This window comes from Oculina patagonica, chromosome 12 (assembly GCF_052425735.1).
Source record: "Oculina patagonica isolate OP01 chromosome 12, crgOcupat, whole genome shotgun sequence".
Classification (NCBI taxonomy): Eukaryota; Metazoa; Cnidaria; class Anthozoa; order Scleractinia; family Oculinidae; genus Oculina; species Oculina patagonica.
This window is the reverse complement of record NC_135769.1, coordinates 5,689,406-5,717,001: the sequence shown is the minus strand read 5'-3', so window position 1 is coordinate 5,717,001 and position 27,596 is coordinate 5,689,406. Positions and strand designations below refer to the sequence as shown.

General features: G+C 40.4%; 2 protein-coding genes across 2 annotated transcripts; both read left to right on the top strand.

Annotated features, from left to right (window-relative positions):
- The first annotated feature begins 6 nt into the window (after window positions 1-6).
- On the top strand, window positions 7-27,033 carry LOC144631698 (uncharacterized). Its single transcript, XM_078490202.1, is given in 30 exon segments — window positions 7-199; window positions 296-379; window positions 1,961-2,019; window positions 2,190-2,287; window positions 8,073-8,147; window positions 8,405-8,485; window positions 8,661-8,807; window positions 9,266-9,341; window positions 11,252-11,353; window positions 11,963-12,010; window positions 12,809-12,855; window positions 13,308-13,380; window positions 14,608-14,684; window positions 14,844-14,880; window positions 15,899-16,282; window positions 17,013-17,863; window positions 18,527-18,823; window positions 18,825-19,577; window positions 20,245-20,317; window positions 20,520-20,617; window positions 20,728-20,789; window positions 21,408-21,597; window positions 21,711-21,803; window positions 22,529-22,690; window positions 22,788-22,886; window positions 23,353-23,424; window positions 24,509-24,595; window positions 24,795-24,932; window positions 25,189-25,233; window positions 25,646-27,033. Coding segments are annotated over 30 exon segments (4,554 nt in total). The 5' UTR covers window positions 7-98; the 3' UTR covers window positions 25,691-27,033.
- Window positions 2,450-3,912, top strand: LOC144631837 (uncharacterized). The gene has a single exon (XM_078490412.1). It carries the CDS (start codon window positions 2,555-2,557, stop codon window positions 3,401-3,403), a length of 849 nt encoding a protein of 282 aa, XP_078346538.1. The 5' UTR covers window positions 2,450-2,554; the 3' UTR covers window positions 3,404-3,912.
- Window positions 27,034-27,596: the final 563 nt, after the last annotated feature.

Genomic DNA, 27,596 nt, shown 5'->3' with positions numbered 1-27,596 from the left:
CGCAAAACAAAATGGCGGATTGATCTTGTAATTTATCACGTACAAATGCTGATTGATTTTTGCACCAAGGCAGCCAATTTCTCACCTACCCAGGGAAGATGGGGAAAGAGCAAGACCTTCTGCAAGCAGCAAAGACTGGAAACGTTGCACACATCGAGAAGATTCTCGGCCACAAAGCGAGGAAGTCGGGGATCCAGAGGTATTTGGGTGCTGTCTGAGTTTGACAGGAAATGAAAACTAATTGCTCATTTGTTTTCGCGTTCTCGATTCACTGATCACATTCACGTTTTTGTAGTTTGATGAGCAAGACTGTAAACCCTAATCATCAAGACGAGCTTGGTTATACTCCACTTCATTATGCAGCTTTAAATGGCCACAGGTATTAAATTATAATAATTTCGAAAGAGATTTGTTGATGCGTGTTTCATTCTCTAATTACTATACAAAAACAAATGGTCCCAAATCGAATGAAGTCATTCTTTGCGATTTCTCATTAGAAAATCGTTTGGCTAGAACGTTTGCGATTTATGTTTGGACATCACATTTTCAAAATCGCAAAGCTTTATATTACTTATTTCTAAGATTGCATTTCGATTTGCCAACACTAAATTGGTTCTTAATTACTTAAAAGCTTTATTTGTTTATTCATTTATTTATTTATTAAATAAATTTACTTATTTATTTATTTGTTTGTTTTTTGGTTTATTCATTGCTTTTTAATTATTCTCAGTGATGGGTTTGTACCCATTGCAAAATACCAACTGAAGGTGCATTCCAAGGGAAGCTTACGGCGAAGATTTGCCAAGTGTATGCCAAGATTTAAAGGATTGTATTGAAAAAGGCAAAGATCCACGCTGAAGATCTTTGGCGCAACTTGGACGGAATGCAGCCTGGGCAAAATAGTCTAATTATCCATTTACGTAGCTCTCTCGCTGCCAAAGTTTGAGCCCCTGCCACCCCCCCTCAGAAGTCTTGCACTTGGCACAAACTAGTCAGACTAATCTGATTCAGAATAGTACAAGATGCTTTCATGCCAACTGTCTCATATCTACATGCAGTCTAATTTTACTGGTCTGCCTGTTACTGGTTTGAGTCACACAGACACTTAGAAACTGGTCAATATACCCCCTCACCCCCAAGACAAAATGCCCTGACAAATTGCTTCCTTCACAGTAAAAGGGGAAACCTTGAGCCATGCGGCCAATACTGCTGGAGCTTATCCCGGTTTCTGTAACATTAAGCGGCTAGGAATATTTCTCCTCCCCTCTGAATGGGATGCTAGTCTATTGCAGGGTTAACCCCCCAGCATTATTTTGTCACCTGGGTGGAGAGAGTAAAGTGTATTGCCCAGAAACACAACACAGTGGCCCTGGCCAGGGCTCAAACCCAGACCGCTCGATCCGGAGTCTGCAGCGCGCTAACCATTAGGCCACTGGGCCTCCTTTAGTATGCAGAAACTGCCCTGTTTATTCCGAATAGTCATGCCAAAGGTTTAACTATTCTACATTCAGACCTGCATACCGTAGAATTCCGGTTATAAGCCCCCCCAGTTATAGGCCCATCAACCTGGAAACAAAAAAATAAAATACATCCGATTATAAGCCCCCCGGATATAAGCCCCCCTCTTCTGGATGGCAGTACTGAACAGGGCTTAATGTTGCTTTTTGTGCGTTTTTAACTTAAAAACGTATTTCGATCTACACTCCCAGGGCTCGTTTCGAAACATTTTTTTTTCATTCCGCTTAATATAAGCCCTCCCGGATATAAGCCCCCCCCGCTTATAAGCCCACCCAAAAACCCTTACGAAGTTGTATAAGCCCAGGGCTTATAACCGGAATTCTACGGTATGCCCTGATTTGTACCAGTCTCGCATAATAACTGCTACTTTGTCGTTCTGCTTAAATTTTTAGTATAATTTATTATGATTTCAAGTCATGCCTTTCTGCATGTTCACTCCTAGATCATCAGCAGAGCTTCTTCTGAAGTATGATGCATCAACTAACATTCCAGATAATTCTGGTAAGTGTACTCAATTAACACATGTTGGGAGGTTGGTGGGGTGGCTTTAAATCAAAAGGGTGTTTAATCTCTGCATTCAACTACTCTGTAACTGTTGGAGTGCTGGCCTTGTTTGTTAATTGTTCTGAGCAAGAAAGTTTTATCAAAACTCTTTCTTTTATTTATAACAGGGAATTATCCCCTTCACTTGGCTGCATGGAATGGTCACGCTGATGTGGCTAAAGTGCTTATAAATACAGGACCATCTAGAGCAAATGTCAATGAGCAGGTGAGTTAGAACCATATTACCAAGGGATTTTTTCCATAGAGTTGTCTATTGTCTATTACTATACAGGGCCTTAGACAGGGGCGGTCCGCACCCACCCACCGACCACAAAGGTCTGCCTTATCTGGGAGTGAGGGTTAAAATGACTTTCAGAATGCAGGAGACTGGGACGAGTCTCATGGCGACCGGAGGCTGATTTCAGTGTGGCCTTCTTTTTCCCCAGCAAAGCGTTATCTTTGGTATTTGAGACTTCAAAATGCGCCCTTTTTAATGGGTGCAAATAGAAAGAAACGAAAACAACGAAATACTGGCTCGCCTCCCTCCAAAACTTCAAAAATGAGCGCATCGCCTGGCAGCGCTTCGGCTGACGAAAGCGGTGAGGCGGTCTCCAACAAGGAAATCTGGAAAATACTAAAGACAATACAAGAGAATACGGACCAACTCTTGAAGGAAAACAAAGACCTCAAAGAGCAGTACGCAGAGCTGAGAACATCTTTGGAGTTCCACGTCGAAAAGTTGGAGAAAGTGGAAAAAGAAAATGTAAACCTCAAGACTGAGGTAACGAGATTACAAAATGCTCTGAACAAAGAGGCTGACCAAGTGAGTAAACTTCGCAATGATCTAAAAGCAACAAACTCTAATCTAGACGACCTCGAACAATATACTCGAAAGTACAATTTAGAATTTCATGATTTTCCCGAAGAAGACGACGAAAATATCGCTGAGCTCATCATTAAACTCGGAAATCTGTTAAACGTCAAAATTGCAAAAGGTGATATTGATATTTGCCACAGGATGGCTCAAAACCCGCGATTTGCACACAAGCCTCGACCTATCATAGTACGATTTAGATCATATCGTGCAAAGAAGGAGCTCTACTCCGCGCGTAAGCAGCTCAGACGTATCGACGTGAATCAAGTATTTCCAGGTACCACACAAGTCTTTATAAATGAAAACTTGACCAAGTCGCGACGCCAACTTTTTGGAAAAGCAAGGAAAGCAAAAGACGACAAAGAATGGCATAGTGCGTGGACCATCGATGGAAAAATATTTATTAAAAGATCCGTGGATGAGCGGCCCATTCGTATCCTTAAAGCTGAAGACCTCAACATTAGTTAAATAATTATTTAGTTGCAGCAGATATATATGAACGAAAGAACAAAACAAAACAAACATTTAGCCGTAGCTTAAACTTATGCAAATAACAGCGTAAACTTTTGTCAAGTATCAAAGAATTCCGACTTTGTTTTCTTAAAATTCCGAATCGCTGGGGAATTGTAGGAGGGAATTTTATTGCGTCACACCTTAATTCACAAAGTTAGCATAATTAGCTTCTTTTTTCCCTTCTATACTTCATTAGTGTTATTTAGTTCGTGTTTTGGTATGTGTTTACACTTTTGGCATATGTACCTCGCTGTTTCGTTTCAAATAGGCTGGCTTGGTAGACGCAAGCTTTTACAAGTTTTCACCTATCCCACTGCACAAGGTGCGAACACACACTTCAGAAAAAAATCTCGTATTCCAAAGAAATGTCTTTAAACATTATCTCCTTAAACGTTCGAGGCCTCAACAAATCAATCAAAGGGCGAAAATTGTTCAGATGGCTTCATCAAGGAAAATATGATATCGTTCTCCTTCAAGAATCCTACAGTGACTTGGCCATAGAGGACTTTTGGCGAGCGGAGTGGGGAGGAGATATATTTTTTTCTCACGGTTCGAAACATAGTAGAGGCGTCATGACTTAAAGTTTATTTCGACCTTCTCTAAACGTTAATATTTCAGACATTCATTTGGGAAAAAATGGTATATCTCTGATTATAAGCGCAAACATTAATCAAGAAGAGCTTTGTCTCGTCAACATATATGCACCAAACGACCAAACGCAGCAAGTCAACTTCTTTACTAAGCTCATGGACGTTATCCGTCGATTCACAAATGAAAAAATCATCGTCGGCGGAGATTTCAATTGCCCGCTAACCGCTCTTGACAAGTTCGGCGGAAAAGATATTCACCGCAAAGACAACGTTTTGAAATCTATAGAAAATCTCCGCAATAGTTTCAATCTTGTAGATGTTTGGAGAAATCTTCACCCAACTGATGCCCGTTTCACCTGGAGCAACAGTTCCGGAAAGATAAAATGCAGGCTAGACTACTGGCTAATTTCAAAACAATTAATTAAACAAGTCGAAAGCAGTGACATCAAATCTTATTATGATTCCGACCACTCTCCGATCACCCTCTTGATCAACCCTGAAGATTCTCAGGAAAAAAAGGTCCAGGTTTCTGGAAGTTCAACAATTCTCTTCTCGAGGACAAAGAATTCGTCAACAAAATGTCTTTCGTCATAAGAAATGCTGCTCAGAAGCATAAAGCCACACTTGACAAACGGCTCCTTTGGGAAATGATAAAAATGGAAATTCGCATATTTGCAATCCGTTTCTCAAAAAGAAAGGCAAAAGAAAAAAAATCTACAGAATTTAAACTACTCGACAATTTGAACAATATTAACAGCCTTATTGACCAAAATCCAGAGGACCAAGATCTTCTAAAAGAAGTAAAAACCCTTAAGATTGAGCTCGATCAAATCGCAGAAAAGAAAACAAAAGGGTGTATTGTTAGAAGCAGGGCAAGGTGGTATGAAGCTGGAGAGAAATGTAATAAATATTTCCTCAATCTCGAAAAAAGAAGCTACAATAAACGACATATCACAAAATTGAAAACGTCTGAAGGTTTCACCACACAAGACCCGCAAATTATTCTCAATGAAATGTTCAAAAACATTTTATAGTGATCTCTACACCTCTCAATTCCCGAAGGATACTCCTGCGCGATCTTCGACTTTTCTCCAATCTAATTCACTTCCAAAGTTAAATGAAGACATGCAGACAGTGTGCGAAGGACTAATAACCGAAGAAGAATGCTTAGATGCTCTAAAAACCTTTCAAAAGAACAAAACCCCCGGAACAGATGGTTTAACGGCTGAGTTTTACCTCCGATTCTGGAACGAAATCTCTAGTCATCTGGTTCTCTGCTTTAATGAAGCGGCAGTTTTTGGCGAATTATCCATTTCACAAAAAAGAGGAATTATTTCGCTAATTCCCAAAAAAAGCAAAGAGCTTCTTCAGCTCAAAAATTGGCGCCCTATCTCACTTTTAAACACCGATTATAAAATAGCGACCAAATGTATAGCAAGACGCTTAGAAAAAGTGCTTCCTCACCTTATAGAAAGAGATCAGACGGGTTATATTAAAGGTAGATATATTGGTGAAAATATACGATTAATTTCAGATATTATAGAACAAAATAGCAATCCAAACAAACAAGGAATGATTCTCTTCTTAGATTTCGAGAAAGCGTTCAACTCTCTAGAATGGGAATACCTTTTCACGACACTTGAGGCTATGAATTTTGGACCAAGTTTTCGAAATTGGATTCGCACTTTTTATAACAACATTAACAGCTGTGTCATTAACAATGGCTACGCATCAGAATTCTTTACTCTTCAAAGAGGAGTCAGACAAGGCTGTCCACTGTCTGGACTACTCTTTATACTTGCCGTAGAACCACTTGCACATAAAATTCGTTTTGACGAATCAATCAGAGGTCTTCATAACGGAAATAAAACAGTTAAACTTAGCCTATATGCCGACGACACTACTTCTTTTCTGCCGGATGACAGTTCTGCTTCCAATTTATTCACCCTTCTTGAGCAATTCGGTACGTGCTCCGGACTCAAAATAAATAGACACAAGACCGAGGGAATGTGGCTTGGTGCTTGGAAAGGCAGACTTGGTAAGTACAGTCCGTTCGGAATATCATGGCCAGAACAATACGTTACAACTCTTGGAGTCGTCTTTGCTTACGATACTCTAGTTCGCCAACACATGAACTTTGAAACAAAGCTCTCTAAGCTTCAAAAAGTTTTAAATCTCTGGTCTGGTAGGCATTTAACGATTTTAGGGAAAGTAACCATTATTAAAACGTTAGCCCTTTCTAAGCTTGTTTACAGTTCTTCAGTGTTACACGTTCAATCAGATTTCATCAAAAGAGTAAATGAAACAATTTTTGCTTTTATATGGAATTTTAAGCCTGCAGGATAAAATTAAAAGAAGTACGTTAATCGGCCCGGTGAACAAAGGCGGGCTCAATATGGTCAATTTCAACGACGTCAACAAGTCCCTAAAAATTGCTTGGGTAAAACGTTTCTGTGATGAGCCTGAAAACAACTGGTGCGCCTTTCTTAATTCGTTTTTGTTAAAATATGGAGGTGCTTTCCTGTTTCAGTGCAATTTCAATCTAAATTACCTAGAGTTAAAAAACATTCCAATTTTTTATAAAGAGATTCTGTCAAATTGGCAAGAAATTCACTCAAACGACCCAGTTAATTCCACAGATTTTAAAGAAGAGATCTTATGGAACAATCGTTTCATAAGGATTTGCGGTAAATCATTTTATTTCAAATCGTGGCATAAAAATGGAATCGTAAAGGTTCGTGACCTTCTAACCAAGCAGGGAAACTTTCTATCTTTCGAACATTTTAAGGCCAAGTTCGGTGTCCGTACAACTTTTTTGGACTACGCAGGCGTGATCGCCGCAATCCCAAAGGCCTGGAAAACCGCAATCCTCGATACTCCTTCAGGTAATCAAAGAACGCAAAACGTCGTAACAGCAGATAATGTTTCTGCCAAAAAAGCTCGCTCTCTGCTCGTCGGAAAGTCCTTTCGCCCACCCACTGTAGAACACCGCCTACAGAATCAAAATGTTACGGACTTGGAAGCCATCTATGAACTACCTTTCAAAATCACAATAGAAAATAAACTAAGAAGCTTTCAGTACAAATTAATCCATAACATTCTCCCCACAAACCAAAGACTATATAAAATGAAGATAAAAGCCTCACCAGTATGTGAGTTGTGTAATTATGTAAATGAAACACTAGAACACATGTTTTGCGAGTGTCCTAATGTGAAACAGTTTTGGATAATGGCAATTGAATGGTGGAACGTAAAACGCTTTGAAAACATAAATCCAAAACCTATTGAAATTCTTTATGGCTATAAACCAGGATCTTCTAGTTTTTATGCGCTAAACCACTTCTTTTTAATAGGCAAATATCACATTTACCTTTCAAAAATCAAGTCTGAAAATCCAATGTTTGAGGTCTTTTTTTGTTTGCTTAAAAGTAAAATTCAATCAGAAAGAGAGATTGCTATCAGAAATGGTAATTATAATAAACATAGGAACAAGTGGACCACCCTTTGTAGCAGTGAAAACACATAATCTCTTTTGTTGTTACCCAAAGCCAGCTGCTAGCTATATATTGTGTGTGTGTAGTTGTATACCTTTCTTTTGCGCTTCTAGTGTACTTTTTTTTTTCTTCTTCTTCCGTCGTATTATTACAAGTATTGTAAAAAAAAAAAAAGAATCCGGTTTTTGTGTATTAGTGTTGTCTTTATCAGTGTTTAAGTATTGTAAGTATTGTGCTAGCTGTTATTGTAAGTGTACTTATTATTGTAAGTAAGGCGTCAATTATCTAAATAAAAAAAAAAAAAAAAAAAAAAAAAGAATGCAGGAAATGTATACTTTTAAAACAACTTGATTTTACACCTCTGGTGCTCGCACCCACCCATGCAAGATCCTGCCTACGGCCTGCTATGGCTGAGCTGAAAAAAAAAAAAAGCTATTGAAATTATGGAAGCTACCAGCTATAAGCTTTACAGGGAGTTGTGGCTTGCTAGTTAACAAATAAGTTTAATTTTTATGCCTTCTTGTTTTCCTTTTGTAACAGAATGGCACTGAAGACACAGCTTTGCATTCTGCAGCTCAGTTTGGTCAGAGTCTTGTTGTGGCTGTTTTACTTGAGGTATGCACTGCACTGTAAACCATGATGATTCAAAAACAGGTCATTTGGTTTTTACAAATGCCAAGAATACTATTGGACTTACTATTGGAATTTCTCTTTTTCAGAAAAAAAGAATGGAAATCTATGCTTTAATTTTGTGGCACTTCCACTGAAGTTTTTTAATGAAGATTATGACAATACCATGATATTTAGCAAAATGATGATGATGACAAGCTTGCCCTTATAATTTACCGTAATATATGTAATGTTTGTTGCAGAATCATGCTGACCCTTACATTCGAAACAGTCGGCAAGAATCACCACTTGACTTGGCAGCCCAGTATGGCAGAATGGAAACTGTAAGTAAATTAATTTTAATTAAGTTCATAAATCTACTTTAAACATCGTAAGTTGTTCATAACATGTCCCAACAGGCACAACAATATCGAAAGATGTCGATGGATGGAGTCTTGTTTGACCAAGCTTTTAGAAGATACTTTAAGGTCAAGTTTCCTTTCCTTTTCTTGATTGTAGGTCAAACAGCTGTTGAACTACCATCCAAATCTCCTTGAAGACATGAATGTGGTCAGAACCCACACTCCTCTACATCTTGCTGCCAGAAACGGACACATGAATGTGGTGTCTTACTTCCTCAGTTGTGGAATGGATGTCAACATCACGGTAAGTATGTTTCCTACAGACAGCTATCTGAGAGAGTCATAACCCAAATTTGTAATTAAGCAATCAGATGCCTTGTCTACTATCCTGAAATTTTGGGACGTCAAGTCACTTAATGATTTTGTCAAACTTCTGGCCAAATTTGGTACAGTCTATATCTAATCGTACCTTTATTAATTATGTTTTGGCAGCCTATCAGGCTTGTTTGGTCTTGCCATAGGTATTTTGCCCCCACTGTGTCTTGCCAAAATACTTTTAAACCATACCAAAAAATACCAAAAAGGTGTAGTTTGTTAGTATTAGAGGGCCAACAAAACCTGTAAAGTGATAGCTTCATAGCTCTCTGCACACATTGCATGCCTATGATGGCAAAAAATGAGGCCCGACAAGTTCATGTTACCCCCCCGGTAATTAGGAAGCTGAAATTGGAATTTGAAATATATTGTTTTTTTTTTTTACAGTGTACCTCTGGGACAGCTCTTCATGAAGCTGCGTTGTTTGGTAAAGCAGATGTCGTCAATCTTCTCTTACAGTGTGGTAAGTTAAGTGGTGACACAAAGTGTTGATTAGTATCTATATGAGGTGTGGTGGCCTTGTGACAGAAACCCATAAGGGTTGAAACGCGTAACGCGCGCGCACAGCGTTTGAATATTCATTTTGCTAAGTACCATATTTGGAAACACGAAGAATTTGTACGCGTATGCTTTATACACGTAATGACACACGCAACATAATTTTTGGTTTTGCGGTAAGTTGCTTGAATTTTGACCTAAACGTCGTAAATTTCTTACAGAAACCAAAGAAATACTTTAAGTATATCGAAGCGAAGTTCTGGGGACTACTTCAAGAAGATGACACAGGAGAATTTAACCAAATTTAACTTTATTCAACCAAGCTTGTTCAAAAACAAGATTATGCCATCGAGCGCGAGCTAGCGCCTGCTGTGAATTTCATCCAAATAAATTATAGTAATTTTGATTGGTTAATTGTTTCTCGTGAATTTCCAAATTTGGTACTTAGTGTAAACGAATGTGCAAACGCTTTGTACAATGCGAATCATAGGGAGTTACACGTTTCAACCCTTATGGGTTTCTGGTGGTGACACAAAGTGTTGATTAGTATCTATATGAGGTGTGGTGGCCTTGTGGTTAATGTGCTGCATCCTGAATTGAGAAGTAAAATAATGTGTTGTGTTCTTTGACAAGACACTTTGATCTCACAGTGTCTTCCTCCATCCAAGAGTACAAAATTTGCCCTCCCCTGGTTATTTAACTTGTTGCGCTGTAATAGACTAGCATCACATCTAAGAAGATTGGCAAAATTCTAGTCACTAATTGTTACAGAAACCATGATAGTTAATTGCGAACACTACTGGGTGATCTGGCTTCTCCTTGGAATTTCTAGTATTGGAACTGACTTCACCTTTTCTGGGGAAAAACCAATTAGTAACTCGACTGGTAATCATAGGGCATGCATAGACCTGTTTTCAAACGAGTTCATACCTGCCAACTCTCAAGATTTTCGGGAGACTCCAAGTTTTTCATCAAGTCTCCTGGTCTGATTTTCAGAGAGTATTCATACATTGTCTTAAATGATATCCTTACAATGCAAAGATTTCTGGATGTCTCCAGATTTTTGTACTCTGGGGGATGGCAGGTATGCGAGTGTTGAAAGTAATATAAGTTGCTTTTTTGCATTATTACTATGTTAAATTAAATGTGATAAGTTCATAAAACTGCACCACTTACATGTACTCATCCAATCAGAAGAAAAACCTAAACCAGTTGTGACTTGCATGTGCACATTTTCCCACCAGCTACATATATTAATTTTGCTTTGAGTTTTGATTGTTAAACTAAAGACTGTAAGTTATTTGAAAACTGCTCTATTTAGGTCACATGTAATTTGCCTGGTGTGAAGTTCAACTTTGTTTTCTTGTGGCTTGTTGGGCTGTTGGTGCATTAAATATTAACCATTGTACATACATGTTGCAGTTAATTTTTGATCTCAGTTAATTATTTTTTTTAACTAGTTAGTTTTTTCTAACTAGTTGATTTTTTTAACTAGTTAAATAATGGGGTTAGGGTTAGGGTATCATATATTTTAAAAAATTAGTGGTTCACCCAACGTTTCCTACGTGGCACAGTGGATAAGGGGTTGGACAGCAAATCCAGAGGTTGAGAGTTCAAATCCAGTGCAGGTTAGTAAAAAAGAAAAAAAAAGATAGTACTTAAGGGAGGGGGAAATAGCAGAAGATAGTAGTAGGGGAGGATTAGTTCACGTGAGGATGGGGGGGGGGGGGTATGAGATATCAAGGTAGGGGAGGTGTTCTACTTTTTCTACTTATTAACCTAGAATAAAAAAAAACTAGTTAGAAAAAAAAAAACTAACTAGTTAAAATAAAAAATTAACTGAGATCAAAAATTAACTGCAACATACACATCTAGGGATTGATGTCACAGTGGTGGATAGCAACAACAAAACAGTATTGGATCTGTTGGCTGAGCACCCCTCAGCAAAGACAAGAGAGATAAAAGATCTTATTTATGGTGGGTTTTACAGTTAAACATCCCTCCCCAATTATACTGGTTTTAACTTGTCTGGCTATTGAATTAACTGCTTTGCTTTCTGAGAGAAGGAAGGAAGGAAGACTCCTGTCATATTTATCTAGTAAAATGGCCTGGGCCCCTCCTTATTTTTGGTGAAAGATGTTAAATTCTTTTTTTTTTATATGACTCCCGGCGCTAATTGTTTTTTTTGGGTGTACATGCACAAAAAGGGCCCCCTACTTAGTTCAAGGTCTGGATCTGCCGTTGCGGGAGGCTACTCTCCTTACCTACCATGGTCTGCCTCCTGACAGTATAGTCTAGCTTGATCTAACAACGTCCTAAATAGGCTGTCTACATGTAGCTACTGCTTGTTATGACCATCTAATAAGATACATATATAACTGTTAGCCATTTTAATTCTTACTTGAACTAATACAATTACTGTTGTCATTAAATAATATTTGTTAATTTACTGTCATAGTGACTATTAACAGATTGCTTATTAGTAACCTTCGCTGCCATCTTTGGTTTATGATTATTCTTACATAATGATTATTGTTAATAGTTAATTACTGAACTATTAATTATTCTATAATTATTACTAACCAGCATTCAGCCTCAAAGAACCTGTGTCTAGCTTAAAACAACAACTTACTGGTGAGTTCATGATAAGTTCATTCTTGCATGATTACGGTAAATCACTTGCAAGAGTCATCCCTTAAAATAGAAATTTTTCCATGCAGCTTGTTTCACTGACATATTAACATCCTAACATGCATCCCTGCTCAGGGGTGGTGGTGGTGGTGGTGGGGGGGGGGGGGACAGGGATGGTGCAGTGGTGGGAGCGCTCCCTTCTCACCAATGTGACCCAGGTTCGATTCTGGCCCACTGCCATATGTTGGTTGAGTTTGTTGTTCTCGTCCTTGCTCCGAGGGTTTTTCTCCAGGTACTCTGGTTTTCCTCCTTCCTGAAAAACCAACATTAATTTCCAATAATATTCCAATTCCAGGCCTGGATAGAGGACCCGCATGAAAACCAGCTTGGGCTGATGTGGCTTTCTCTCTAAATCTAATAAATTAATTTATAACTCAGCTGCCGTCAATCATCTTAGCTGACCTTTGACCTTACACGAAACAGAAGTTCACTAAAAACGAGTTCAAAAGGTCACGTCTGGCAATCCTATTTCTACTTTGGTCCATTTGGTTCTTTTTAACAGCAGCAAAAATGCAATTGTTGATTAGGATTTAAACTTCAGAGTTTGTGTTATTGAAAGGTGCAGTAAATGTTAATTGATAACACTCAGAAATGAAGCAAATACTTGCCTACAGCTAAATAAAAAAATGCTTTCTACAGGTTCCTTTCATGTTCTTAAAATTAATTTCCTACTGTGTTTAATGACACTTTAATGTAAGGTTGTCCTTGTGGCTTAAAACACTTTGTTGTTGTTGTCCGTAGAATTTCAACGTGGCATGAACTATCCCAGGACATCAAACACTTTTCCTGTGAGTCCAACTCAACTTAATGTATTCTGGCTTTTAAATTATTGCTATTCATTCCATATTCCGGTAAAAATATGGAGGCTAGCCAGGACGAACCATGATGATTGAACCTTGCAAAAGTTCTCCTCGGGTGAAAATGTTTAAAATACGAGCTAGCTCTTAGTAGGGTTGTCACAAAAGTTTGAAGAACAGTGTAGGTTCCTTTGTTGTTGAAGTAGATGGCTGATTTTGCAATCTTTTGCTTAAGAATTAGAGAATATCCATGCAAGCAGAGTAGCCAGTCAAGATCATGAAGTAGATGGTGATTTAAGCCGGCAGCCAGCTACTTTTGACATCCCTGGCTTTTGACATTTTGACCTACAGTCATCAACGAGTACTCAAAATAAAATAATAAGAGGCTGGTTAGAAAAATAACTGACTGTAAGTACATCATGTAACATTAATTTTATTTTTAGGGATATTCAGATCGTCCTAAGTCAGCTATATACTCAAGGAATGTGAGTTACGAAAGTGTACCCAGTCGCCAAGGTTTGTTCTAATTTTGACAGCAGACAGCATGTGTTTACTCTACTTGAGCTTCAGCTTTGTAACTTAGCTGAACAAACAGTCAAATGTCTGCATACACCCATGACAATTCTTTTCCAGCTCCTAACAAGGCAATGGTGCTGTAGCTCTTCAGAGATCATGTAGCATCTCTGATTGGCTGTAGCATCTCTGATCTATCTATTTACTGCCAACTAGTTAGTTCAGTTGGTAGAGCGCTGGACTGTTGTGCAGGAGGTCTTGGGGTTCAACTCCCAGGCCTGACCAACACTCAGGGTCTTAAAAAGACTGATGAGAATGTGCTGACAGCTAACAGCTGCAAATGGTTGAATGTTCCTAAGTAGTCTTCCCGGATAAGGACGATAAACCATAGGCCCCGTCTCCTGCATCTTCAGTGTTATATAATCGGCAGGGGCCGTAAAAGAAGCCACACACTTTTCGCAAGAGTAGGCATGGAGTTTTCGGTGTTGTGGTCTGGCCTTGTTTCAAACGTTGGTGCTTCGTGTAGAGTTAACCTCATTACACCTTAAATTCCCCTTGAACAGAATTGCCAAAGAAAAATATTAGCTCTTCATTGCTTTGCTCTGATGAAGGGATGGTGCTCAAAATGTCAGCTTTCAAACTTTGATATAGCTGCTTATTTACCTTTATCAACTTCCAGTTGATAATCAATTTTTTCAGTAACTTAAAACAATACAACACAACAGTAGTTTCTTTAAAAACTAAACACTTCGTTCAGACAGGCAGAAATAGACAGATGGGCCAACCAACATCCCGACTGACTGACTGATGGGCAGACAGATTGACAGATTGACAGACAGACAGACAGACGACTAAATTGAACATCTCCAAAGCAGCTTTTCAGGAACAGTACTTAATTTACAATACCTAAAGAGAATAAAAGAAATTCCAATATTTTAAGTCTGCAATGCAGGCATATTTTAGCGAGTGAGCGCATTTTGATCGGGTGAGGGCCATCTTGGATTCGTACAATGTAGAGAATTGTGTGAGAAGGAACTATGTCTCAGGGAGTGGGAATGAAGTCCCCCCTCTCACGCTTTTCCTCACTTCTAAACTTCTCTCCACCCTTATCCAACATGGTGGCGAATCTTCTCGATCACTAGCTAATATCTCGTGCGCCCACGAAAAATGCCTGCACTATATACAGGCTACAATATTTTTTGATACATTTGTTACTCTTTTCATCAACAGTCTATAATCCTGAAATTCTCCGGAGATCTGGTACATATGATTCAGTCCCAGCTCCCAGATCAAGACAGGAATCTTTGGTGAGTTGCATGCACAGACTGCAGTCTGCTTGAAGTAGAAAAATTTACCCTGTCTTGAGAAATCGATTCAGTCGGCGCTAGTTTATGAAAATAGCTTTCAGTTCCAAGCAGTTACAAGTCGATTGTTTTGTTTAAATGTTGTTTTTCTTTTTTTTTCAGAAGCAATCGAGTTATGATACTGTCCCACCACCTAAAGGTGAGTTGTTTGATGGAGACGCAGTGACCTTACAGCTTAATGCGCTGGAGTCCGGATCAAGCTGTCTGATTTTGAGCTCTGGTTGCAGCTGGGGGCACTGCATTGTGTTCTTGGGCAAGAAACTTACCTCTCACAGTGCCTCTCTTCACCACCCAACTCTTTGATGAACAAGCATTCCATCCAGTGTTGGGTGTGGTTTAAAAATACTCCTATTCGCTTTATGCTACGGGAGGGGGCGTTGGGATTTTCGGTTTTGCCGTTTTGGCTTTTTTTTAGATCAATTTTACCGTTTTCACCCCAAAAAACTGTAGTTTTTCGGTTTTGGTGTCTTTGTGGGTTTCGCTTTTCAGCAAAATTACAAGCAGTTTTTCAGATTTGGTATTTGTTGTGGTTTTCGGTTTTTCCCGTTTAGTTTCCTGTTAAAAATGCAAGTTTGAGTAGTATGATTAATTTAGCTTGTAACTGAACAGAAAATTATGTCAAAAATGTCTAAGAAAAACCTTTTTTAAAAAAAAATCTTCAGGTGTCAATTGGGTAAAGTTAAGGTTTTGGAATTTGAATTTTGTGTGTGCAGTTTTCAGTTTTGGTCAAAATTTAGTGTGGTTTTTGATGATTTTTTGTTCAGTTTAGCGGTTTCTAATGGGGCCTAATGCCCCCCTTTCCCAGCAGCGGAAGATAAGTGCCAACCTGATGGGCCACTGATCTCAAATGCAGACTTTACCTTTGTCACCTATATACTAAGTAATTCAGTAGGTATCTTAAAAATCAGCTGTAGGTGTGAAACTTTTAAAGCCCAAAAGCCCTAAAAAATTCATCGTTAAGGGAAAGGTGCCAGAAAAAGACCTGTTGGTGTTTTTTTGGTTTTCTCCTTCTCCCATATTTCTTCCCCAATACTCAATACGCAACACAAAAAACAAACAGAGTTAAGTTCCATTACATATCCTTGAGCTGTTTGTCTTCACCAATCCCTAGCATTAATTTAACAACAGACGTGCTTAACTTTTAAATTATTTCACAGCTACTACAGGCAGACACTCTCTTGACTGGACGCAATATGACGAAGTTGAGTCCAGATCTCCAAACAACATCCATCTGTCGCATGCTGGTAAAGGATACTCTCTTCTGGGGCCTGCTGACGAGCCTTCTACAGGCTCGCCTCCTATGCTTAGTGCACACGAGATCACTGAGGGATACACTCTCCTTGGCACACCAGCGCAGCCTGGGGCAGTGGCTAGTGCAAAGTGCCCACTGCGCCCTGACAGTACCTATACAGAAGTGCGAAATGAAGGGGAGAGCTTTTTGCCAACTAAAATGAGCCCGCCTTCCCAAACAGCGTTTGATGATTACTCTCGGCTTGGATTTCCATCCACTGGGGAGGAAAATGAGCCTTTTCCTACATCAGGTAGATATTAAAACCGTGATGACTCATTGGTCAATGCATTATTGTATCAAATTCTTGTTTCATTAACCTAACGGTAGTTCCTTTGTTAAGCTCCCCTTTAAAATAAGCGTCTTCTCCTCTAATAACTTCTTCATTTTTAAGCAAGAAAATTTATTAAGTCCCCTGTCCATATTCAGTGGGACGCGTGGTGGCCAAATGGTCAGTGCGCTTGACTCCGGATCAAGTGGTCCGGGTTCGAACCCTGGCCAGGGCACTGCATTGTGTTCTTGGGAAAAACACTTAACTGTCACAGTGCCTCTCTCCACCCAGGTGTATTAATGGGTACCAGCAAATTTAGTGCTGGGTGTAAACCTCTGATGGATTAGCATTCCATGGATAAGAGATACTCCTAGTCGCTTTAGGCTACAAAAAAACTGGAATAAGCTCTGGCCTGATGGGCCACTAAGCTCAAACACAGTCTTTTCCTGTCTGTATTGTGCCTTCCACTCCCATACCAATCCAGGCACTTATTCCCATACAGTATTCACGAGCTTTAGGAGATATACACCGTATAAACCTAAGTTTTATTCTCAAATTTACAAAGAATCCTAATTAATCATGAATATGACACTTCATTGATCGCAGAACTGTAAAAAAGAAAATGATTGTAAACTGAGAACCTTCTGATGTGCCACTAAATTGGATATCCCCCCCTCCTTCTTCAAACGTGACTGATATTTTTCTTTTTAAGGAATGGTTAGTGAAGATAACCCTGAATATTTCCTGGTTGGCGAGCCAAATCAACAGCTTTCACAGTCTCAGAGACAGAACAACGACAGATATGACTATGTTGGGCCACCACAGGGGCCAAGACCGGGCTCACATCACCAGCCGAGTATCTATGAGGTCCCCTCCTTGTTATTAAGGGGTAAAGGGAACGGTCAGGAGGGGGATGACACACCAAGCCGAGTCCCTTCTAGAACTTCAAGAGGCCAGTCATTTGACGTGTATGAAAATACCAATATTGGAACTCGACAGCAGGTTAATCAGCCAGTACAGCAAGATACTTCTTATGATTTTGTGACTCTGCCGGCACGAAAAGCCACCCTTGATCAACCTTCATATGACACGGTCCCTCCGCCAATTGGAATATCTCAGGAGCAAAGAAGCAGTGTAGAGGCTCCCACTTCTTCAGCTACAGGTGCCGGGGCACAAAGCGACATGCCCTGTCCTCTGGATACCCAAGGATACGAATTTGTACAGCTAAGAAAGCCAATTTCTTTAGTAAGTGATTCTGCACCTGAAATGCAACCTTTTGCCCCTGTGGCAGGGTACGAGCCTATGGGCCCTCCGTCAGATGTTGGGTATGAGATACTGGCCCCTCAGGCGGACATCCAGGAGCACTTAGCGAACCGTGGAGATTACGAGACTCTCGCTATGGTTGGTCCTCCACGAACAGGGTCCCAGATAGGATCAGTGCAAATGACCCAGCAGCCATCTGGCTCAATGAACATTCCTGTGTCAGCACCCCTGTATGAAGTTCCTCCAATGATGTCATCACCAGTCTACGAGATTGCTCCTCCTCCCAGGGACGTACCACCGGTGAGTTTGTTCACTACAGACTTATTCAAATGATAATGTAAAATACTGGTTATCAGCCCTGGGCTTTAATTACCTCGTCAAGGGGTTTTGGGTGGGCTTATAACTTTGAGACCGGTTCTTATATCAGGGGAAGCTTATGAATGGTATAAAAAGCTGTTTGGAAATTAAAGGAAAGGCTCTGATGAGCGATATATTGTAAAAAAACCCACTCTAATTGACGTTTTGATCTGCACCCAAATTGTACTTGTATTCATTGCCTATTTTTATTTGAATAACAGTGTTCTGTGAGGACCTTAGTGCTTATTTTGTGGGACGTTATACCCGAAACATTTTTCGTTAGCAGACGAGTGGGCCTCTAAGCCTCTAACAGGGGGTGAGAGAATTGTAAGCGGAGGGGTGCTTATAAGTGGCGTTTTACGGTAATTGTGAACGTTTTATGTCGTTAAATTCCTTTGTTGCAATTCCTTATTTACATCAAAGTGGAAGGGGGAAGAGGGGAATTTACGTGTGGCAAATGATTGAGCTTGGGCTAAGGCATGAAGTTTGAAGGGTGAAAATTTTTTGGCAAAATACGTTCACCCCTCTTCATTTTGTTGCTCTCTCGGTGGCTTGTTCCTCTTCAAAGTTCTTTTCATGAAATGCTGTCTTTAATATCCTTAGCAGCTTCCTCCACGCCCAGCCCCGGCTGCTCCGACTGCCCCAGCTGCCCCGTCTCAGGTTACCACCATTGGTGAAGTGCAGTGGATTGAGAAGGAGCACCAAGAAGCCCTACCAAAGGTCCCTCCACGGAGACTAAACGAATATTCCGACTGGCACCCTGGCATGAGACAAGAACCTCCATCACCTGGCAGGCCCCCAAAGCAGCCGGGGCCCTACGAACAAGTGCGCCTTGAAGGCCCTACTGAGAAGGGAACCACGATAGACTGGGAGAGAGTCCGGCGCATCAATGACCGTCGTTCCGGGGGGGGAGTACTGCACACTGTCGCCTACAGCAGTGGGACCTGGTGAAGCAAAAAATAGAGAAAGCACCGCCTCGACTGCCTCGTTTGCGTCGGAACCCACGTTAACACCGCCATTTTCCCCTCCCTCGCCCAATACTGCTGAAGCGTCAGTGTTCGCAGCGTTTGGGTCTCTTCAGCCCACAGACATGTCAACGATCCCAGAGGACCCTGAAGATGTCAAAGATGAACCCCAACACCCCCGTCCCATGCCACGTACAAAGTCCAAACCGAAGGTTCTTCCACGCAGTGATAGCTTACATGATGAAGACTATGCACCAAAGCGTAGTGATTCTAGAAAAAGTGAAAGTGGTACGGGTTCTTTTGAAAGGCACCAAGATCCGTTCAGTTTTCCCCCAACCGTATCCCCCTCTCCGCAGATCGAAAGCCCGAAGAAAAGCAATTTTGCCGAGCTGCACAAGCGGTTTTCACCGCATTCTTCACGAGAAGACATCTTCACTGATGCAAACGCTATACCAGACAGAGAACGCCAAGCACCAGATGGAGCTGAGGCAGAAAGCGAAGTCAAGCCAACGCCATTGATCTACGAGAACGTTTTGTTCAAACGAAGTGATAGTGCGGATAACGCCCCGGCGAGTCCCCGCGAAAACGGCAGCGTCGTCAAGCGGGGAGAATCTACAGAAAGGCCTGGGTCCTACAGGTTAAGCACGCTATCAGCGGATAGTCCCTTGGACGAGAGAGATGAGTGGGAAAAGGTAATGTAAAACGATAACGGTAACGCAAACCAAACGGTAACGCAAGTGGACGCAAGTAATCGCAAGTTGAACTTGCGTCCAGACTTGCGTGCGGTGGCCAAACAGATTTGCAAGTTTACTCTCAAGTGCACGCAAGTTGTCAAAAAAAAAAAAAGAAAAAACCATTTCAACGATACTGCGCGCGCTGCGATTCAGTACTTTTTAACAGTAAGACGTGTTGACTTACGTTTGGTCGCCAAACTGTGAAAAACTTACGGTGACTTGCGTGCAATTTGATCTCGATCAAAGTGAACGCAAGTCATCGCAAGTCAACGCAAGTGGACGCAAGCCCTGGCCAAACAGAGACGCAAGTGGACGCGAGTTGAAAACCTGCGTCTACTTGCGTCACCGTTTGGCTAGGGCTTTACAATTTTTGAGAGGCGGTGGTGAAAACCTTAGTAGTGTCGATTTCAATTTTGGTGCAATGTTGGAAACCCAGTAAGCCTCTGTAGTTTTAAATTTATCTCCAGAATCTTTCAGTATCTCATATTTTGCAACTGAATTTAACTTGTGCGTGAACTTAATCTGCCACTACTTCCTGCTACTAAATTTGTTTGGTTTTGTGTCAATCGATGCTACATTCTCGAACTCCGCTCACTCAGTTTCGTTTTTGTTATTGTTTCTTAAGATCGAAGCTTTCCTGTCGTCCATTGGTGAAATCGAAGTGCCTCAGACTTTAGAACAACAGATTGTAGATGCAGGTAGGTTTTTGATGTCACTGAATTTCTTCACCTTCACCTTTCTCTTGTGACATCAAATTCAAGTAAATGTGTAATGTAAGTTGCAAATCGTCATAAGAAAACAATGTTGTGACCCAAAGCTGAATTCTCCCAAACAGAGTTGAAGAAAATGTATTAAAACTGTGATAAGAATTTCGTTGTTGATCATGTGTATGTGTTATAGGCAAGGCAGACACAGTTGCAGGCTGGCTCAAGGCGCTGGATCTTGGTCAATACGAATCGTCCATGATGGCTAATGGCTTTGACGACATCAACTTCTTGGTAGGTCTTGGTGGTAACGAGTGTTCAATTCCACCGAAGTAAAAACGTTTTCCCTGTTCCTTAGGAGATTTTGTTTCTTTTATCAACGTTGCTTTTTTTTTTTTTCTTAGAATGGAGTTCTTGAAGATGACGATCTTTTAGACATAGGAATTGTAGACTTTTCTCATAGAAGGTACGTAGAACTCAAATTTTGATTGTAGGACTTCTTAAGTAAAGTAACGATCTTCGCAGTGAAATTGCAATTGTTCCCAATTTGTGGCTTGATAGATAGATACTTTATTACCGTGAAATAAGCTTAGCCTACGGCTAGTTTACAGTTATTTCACTTAAAATCTAAAACTAAAACTAAAACTTAAAATCTAAATTAATTAAAATATATACATAGCTCATAGCTTCATAGCTCAGTTGGTAGAGCATTGCACTGGTATCTCGAAGGTTACGGGTTCAAATCCTTTGAAGCCCAGAATTTTTTTCAGGCTTCTTCTTTGCAATTTCTTTAATTGCAATTTCAATCTATTCTTTAATTGCAGTTTTCTGTTTTTAAGTATTGGGCAAAGTAGGCGTCCCCGGCATTCATTAGTCGAGCACTGTTCTAAAAAATTAACTAATATTTTTGGGTCAAAGTGGTTGCTATGGGGTTTGATTTGTTAAAAAAATTGCTTTTAAATCTTACTGTACCTATGCCAGGTTTGTTTTGTCACTATAAGCATATAGTTGAACCAACCCTATCCGACCCATGTAAGGTTTTTTGTGTCACTTTACTTAAACTAACTTTGTTGTCTCTCAACAGGACAATTATGGAAGCATTGAAGTCCTTACCAGTCTGCCTTAGGCTTAGCGACCCAGCCTTGACTAAGCCCGAGAGTTTAGAGGACTGGTTAAATTTGCTTTGCCTTTCCGAGTATTTTGATGTGTTTCAGCACAATGGCTTTACGTCCATGGAGAGAATTCACATGCTCTGGGAGGTGGAGCTTACGTCGGTTAGTTACCATGACAACTGTCAATAGTTGACACATCTCTCAAATTGAAAATTTGGGTGCACATTTTAAACAGTACTTGTAGAACTGATTAGAATTTGCTTTTCGATTTTTAGGTTTTGGAAGTCAACTCTCTTGGTCATCGGAAACGAATTCTCGCTTCATTAAAAGAAGACGTAAAAGAACCAGAGAGGAAGGAACAACCTGAAGTAAGTGCTAATTTTCACGTACTTACTGACTGGTTGACCAGCTGGCTGATTGGCTAATTGAAGGACTGACTTTCTGACTGACTGACTGACTAACGGACTGATTGACGGACTGACTGACTGACTGACTGACTAACTGACTGACTGACTGACTGACTAACTGACTGATTGACGGACTGACTGACTGACTGACTGACCTACTGACTGACTGACTGACTAACTGACTGACTGACTGACTAACTGACTGACTGACTGACTGACTGATTGACGGACTGACTGACTGATTGAATAACTGACTGACATATTGACTGACTGACTGACTTGCTGACTGACTGACTGACTGACTAACTGGCTGGCTTACTGACTGACTGGCTGACTGACTAACTGGATGACTTACTGACTGACTGGCTGACTGACTGACTGACTGACTGACTGACTGACTGACTGACCTACTGACTGACTGACTGACTGACTAACTGACTGACTGACTGACTGACTGACTGACTGACTGACTGACTGGCTGGCTGGCTGACTGACTAATTGGCTGAATTACTGACTGTTTGACTGACTGATTGACTGTCTAAGTGACTGACTGACTGAACAAACTCTGGAACGAATTAGCCAACAAACAACAAACAATCACACAAAAAAACAAGTAAGCAAACCATCAGAAAAAATGATATTCTTGTCGTAAAAATTGCTATAATTACTCTATTTATTATTTTCAGGCCCCAAGCCTTGATGATAGCAGTGCTGAACTCGAAGTCAAGTTAGCTGAGCTCAAGATGTACTGCCCAGACGAGAAACCACCATCCAAACCGACCGAGGCAGTGACAAGCGCGAATGACTTAATGGCGGCTGCTGAAGAGATGATGACTGGCAGCAAAGAGGTATGACGTCACTTCACGTGAGCCTCGGTTTGGAAGTGAGGCATCTCAACCGAAAGGTGTTTTTTTTTCTGATTGTAGCAATAATCTTATTTTGCAGGTGGCTCAAAAGAAACCGAAACCGAAAGAAAGAAGATCAAAGAAGTGGAAACACGAATCTTCGGTGTTGGTTAAAGGCAGCGTGAATTATACAACCTTGGTGAGTGAAAATGTGTCTCAAAAATAACTTGCAAATGTTTGTATGGGTGATTGCTTAAGGCACGTTAAAATTTGTACAAAAGATGACCAGTTTTCCTCCAGAAGTTTCAGCGAGAGATTAAAAAACATAATATAACCAAAAAGTTATCGGTGCGTTTGGGGCAAACAATGTTAGTCAGTTCAAGTCGTACATTTTATCTCTTTGTATAAAAAAAGCTGCGAATTTAGTGGCGATGGTAGAAAGAATCAATTTGAACCTTTCAGCAGCTTACAGAAGAGGCTGGAAAATGTTTAGCGCAAATTCTATCAACGCCTGCTGCGTAGGGAAGCCCTTACACCCCTTTCTCCAAAAAGAATACTGTTCAATATCTGTAATTTTAACGGTCATGCACAAGAGTTAAAATGATCAGTTTTTGAAAGTCAATAAATATAGCCAGTAGGATGATAACTTTGTTTTTGTTTTCCAGTATCTTGGGTCACATGCCGTTAAGACAATCACAGGGCTGGAATCAACCATTGACGCCTGCCGTAAAATGAGGGTAATGTGGAATCTAACTTTAAACCTGTAGAAATTGGGTGAAGAACAATGTTTATGTGCGTTTATGCGCGCTTATTACGCGTAAAATTCTGGGCCCAGTTGTTCAAAGGGTGGATAACGCTATCCACCGGATAAATCGCTATCCGGTGGATAGCGAAGTAGGTTTTGTACGACAGTTATCCACTGGATAGCGATTTATCGCATGGATAGCGTTATCCACCCTTTAAACAACTGAGCCCTGCGCAGTAAGGATGCGCAATGCAATACAGGGCAATGACCTTAAATAGGTTTGACCTCTTAGCTACTTTCTCATGTCTTTCGTCGTACTGTGCTGTCACTATTTTGGTTTGTTTACATGGAAATTATACGCCAAGAGCCAAAGCTTTGTAGTGTTGAGAAACTCTGTAGGTTTCCCCCTGATTTGCGTTTAACTGCTTACCCTATTTATACAGTAGAACCCCTATTAAGCGGCCACCCTCGGGGAAATGGCAACTGGCCGCTTAATAGAGGTTGGCCGCTTAATAGGGGTTTGTCAGAAATTAGCATAAGGTCTTTTTAAAAGGTTACATTATTTCAATACAAAATAAGGTGAAAAGGAATAACGGAATCACAGGAAGACGACAGAATGATTTTATCGGCCGTCACGGTCTGAGCTTGTTGGAAATTAATTTAAATATCGTATATTACATTCTTATTGGCCGCTAAATAGAGGTAAAAACAATAGAAGAACGCTCATCGGGACGGCAGAACGCTCATCGCGGCCGCTTAATAGGGGTGGCCGCTTAAAAGGGGTTATATTTACAGTATTATACTGACAATGTTTTCGGGACTTTAGTAACTGGCCGCTTAATAAGGGGTGGCCGCTTAATGGGTGGCCGCTTAATAGGGGTTCGACTGTAGTCGCTTAATAAGTTTCTTGACAAGCTTTTTAGAAGCAGTTGCTTCCGATTCTTTATAAAAAATCAGCGCCCAGAAACTTGTGTGCACTCGGACAAATTTCTCCTCCCTACGGCGCTAGAATGTGTCGTGTCGCTGCTCAAACAGTTGTTGTAGCATGACTTTTTAGATTTGAACTTTCTTTTTAGCTGTCGACAGCCAAGCTGCAGAAGATCCCCTCAGTAACACTGTCTGTGTCCGTAAAAGGAATCAAGTTCATCGACGCCAGGTCAAAGGTATATACCATTCTTAAATGTAGTACTCTGTGTAAGCAGTCATGAAGTGACTCAGATGAAGTTGGTGACGCGTTTTGATCTTGTTTTGACAGCCAGTGACGATAATGATGACAACGACGATGTGGAATGCATTCGTGTAACTGTCACTGTTAAGTATTGTCCCACACTAAAGAAAAACAACAAAATTTTTTTTTTGCAGATTATGGTCAGCTATCATGACATGAGGAATATATCGTACATCACTCAGGATCCAGAGGACAGAAAAGTGTTCGCTTACATCGCCAAGGACGCGAAAACAGAGAAGCATTACTGTCACGTGTTTAGGGTAGAATCCACTGTAAGTCAGTTCCCATAACTCCTGTCTCAGGGAGCTGGTGAAAAGGCGGTTTTTGACGGAGGCTTGGTGGCGCGCGAGTCAAGCGAAAGTCACTCGAAATGAAGAAGGCATCTCACGCGCTTCTTGTACCTTGCCTTGCGCTCCGACAAGATCTGAGACCGCCTTCTCGGCAGCTATCGTGAGCGTTCACGTTTTCACAATTATTTTAATTTTCTTCTTTGCAAAAATCAACAATCTGCGTTTTTTTCTTGTAAAGGCATTGTCAGATGAAGTCACCATGACGATAGGGCAAGCTTTTGAGGTAAGGATGATAAGATTGATCTTTACTGTAATAACTGCACTTGGACTGAAACGTCAAGTGTAACATGATATTGAAAGCACTTGCATGTTTCAGGTTATAAGACTTTACCAAATTTCAAATTTATCGAACGGAAACAGCCGCCGGTTTTCATGTTTTTCTATGTTACAATACGCCATTTCCCTCCTCGCCATCATTCTATGCTATTTGTCGAGTACTGTTTGACACTATCTTATGTAACCATTACTGGTGGGGGCCTTGTGGTGTACGTAAGGTTTTGAGCTTTTGGAAACCTTTCCAAAAAATTAAGAAACACCTTCACATGTATGTATTTGTCTTTGATGTGACCGCATTGAGTGAAAGAATAAACAACTGCCCCCTTTAAATTAATCCCTGACTGTTGTTTGTGTTGCAGCTGGCCTTCAGTCAGTTCGTGCAGGCTCAGAAATCACCATCCTGAACAGTAAAAAGAAAAGTGACGTCACAGCAGATTACATAGCATTTCGGGAAGAAGGGATGAATTCAACTGTGGATGCAGATACTGCAAGCCGATACTTATTGATAATGAAGAAGCCTAGCTGAAGTTTAACTGTTCTGAACAGAAAAACAAACGCTTTGTTACTAAAGGCCTTACTTAAGATAACTTAGGTTGCGGTTGTCTCCTTCGCAGTCTGGGCCGAAGAGTTGCGTGACAAACCGATAGCGGCTTCAAATGGCATGAAAGTCAAGCTAGTTTTCTTTTCAGTCTTGGAACAATCGTTGCGTGACGACTACGAACGGACCACACTCACGCTAGTCTCCTTCGTTGCGTGACAACCTAAGTAACGCCTGCTGAGGCGACGAAACTCGCGGATATTTACATGCTTATGTGCTTAGTTTAACAACAATAGAAGGGTATCCATTTCTTGGCTAATCGTAAATTAAAATTGTCTTTCGTTTGGTTTAATCGAAGCAGCCCATGTCGATAAATTGCATATGTCGTTGTTAGTGTTTTGATTGGCTGAGAAATTTTGAAAATCAACGGTATTTGAGAAAATTCAATGTGACTCAATGACTGTGAGAAGTGATCCTTTTGATAAAGGTTAAGTTATCAAGTAAATTATTTTTATATGTGATACGTCAACTAGGCTCGATTTCCAGACACTAAAATAAAATAGACTTTCTGAGCCCAGTTTTCAAGTAGGATATCCATCCTATCGAACTATTTACTGCTCAATATGGATCCAAAAATAAGAATTTCTCAGTCGCGTGGACAGTCGTGTGCATGAATTATAGCTTATAAATATAGTTAATGTTATATTTACTTTTAAATTGATTACTGATCGGCCATTTGTATATCATACCAAGGCCGTTTAGGAATTGTTGAGTTGAAATACAGTTAATTTTTTCTCTAGGGGACACCAATCCCCACTCCAACCCCCACATAAGGGGTGCCAAGGGGATCCACTCACACCGTACAACTGTGTTTCGAATGTTTGTTTAAATTTATATTTTCATTTCGAGAGGTTTTGTATAGGTGCATACGGTAATTATTTGCCTCAAAACAGATTATTTTTTGATATTTTATATAACAGATCACTCGACATGTCGAATCATTAAAAAGTTTATTTTTTGAAAATATACCATGCCGAAATAAATAGTTTTAATATAGAATAAGAATTTGATTAAGCGTGATCCATTCGCGCTGTTTTCGTGAACCAGTAGAGTTCGCCGTTAGAAAATGTGAAAATAAGATTGTAGCTAAATTGAAATTATTTGTACAGGAAGTGAAATAAACACGATTAAAATACGCGGCTTACTGGAGCTGTTTTGTATGCTTTAGGGATTTTTGAGGGGAGATTGGGTAATTTTTCTGAGTAATCTTTTTTTTCAGCATTGCTATTTGCAAGAATTCTTTTTTACCATCATAACCATCTACATTCTTTTTTTTGCACCCTCCATGTTTAGCAGTTGGGACCTGCTTGAAATGTTTCCCCTGCTTGCTCACGATTTTTTTCTCCTACTTTTCTTGTGAAAGATTTGTTTCTGAAATGTTGAAAATATGGTTTCTGACAAATGCGCATGCCTGCTTATCCAGCCGACTTACGCTAGTTCTGACTGCTGCGGGCGCCACAACAAGGATGGAAAGCAAGACGAACATCAATTAACCAATCCAAAAGATTAGAACTTCTCATTATAGTGCCAAAATGTTGCGGCTTCCTCCGATATTATATAAACCCGGGCAAGGAAGGTAGTCGTCCGTGTAATCGACCGGTTTATCTTTTCATCCCTCCAAAAATGCCGACTTCAAACATTTTAGGGGGTCCGTTTGAACCCCTCGAACCCCCCCCCCCCCCAACCTTAAGGGCCTGACTTGTATAAACTCA

Coding starts and splice junctions, on each gene's coding strand:
- LOC144631837 (XM_078490412.1), top strand. CDS start 2,555: ATGGGTGCAAATAGAAAGAAACGAAAACAACGAAATACTGGCTCGCCT.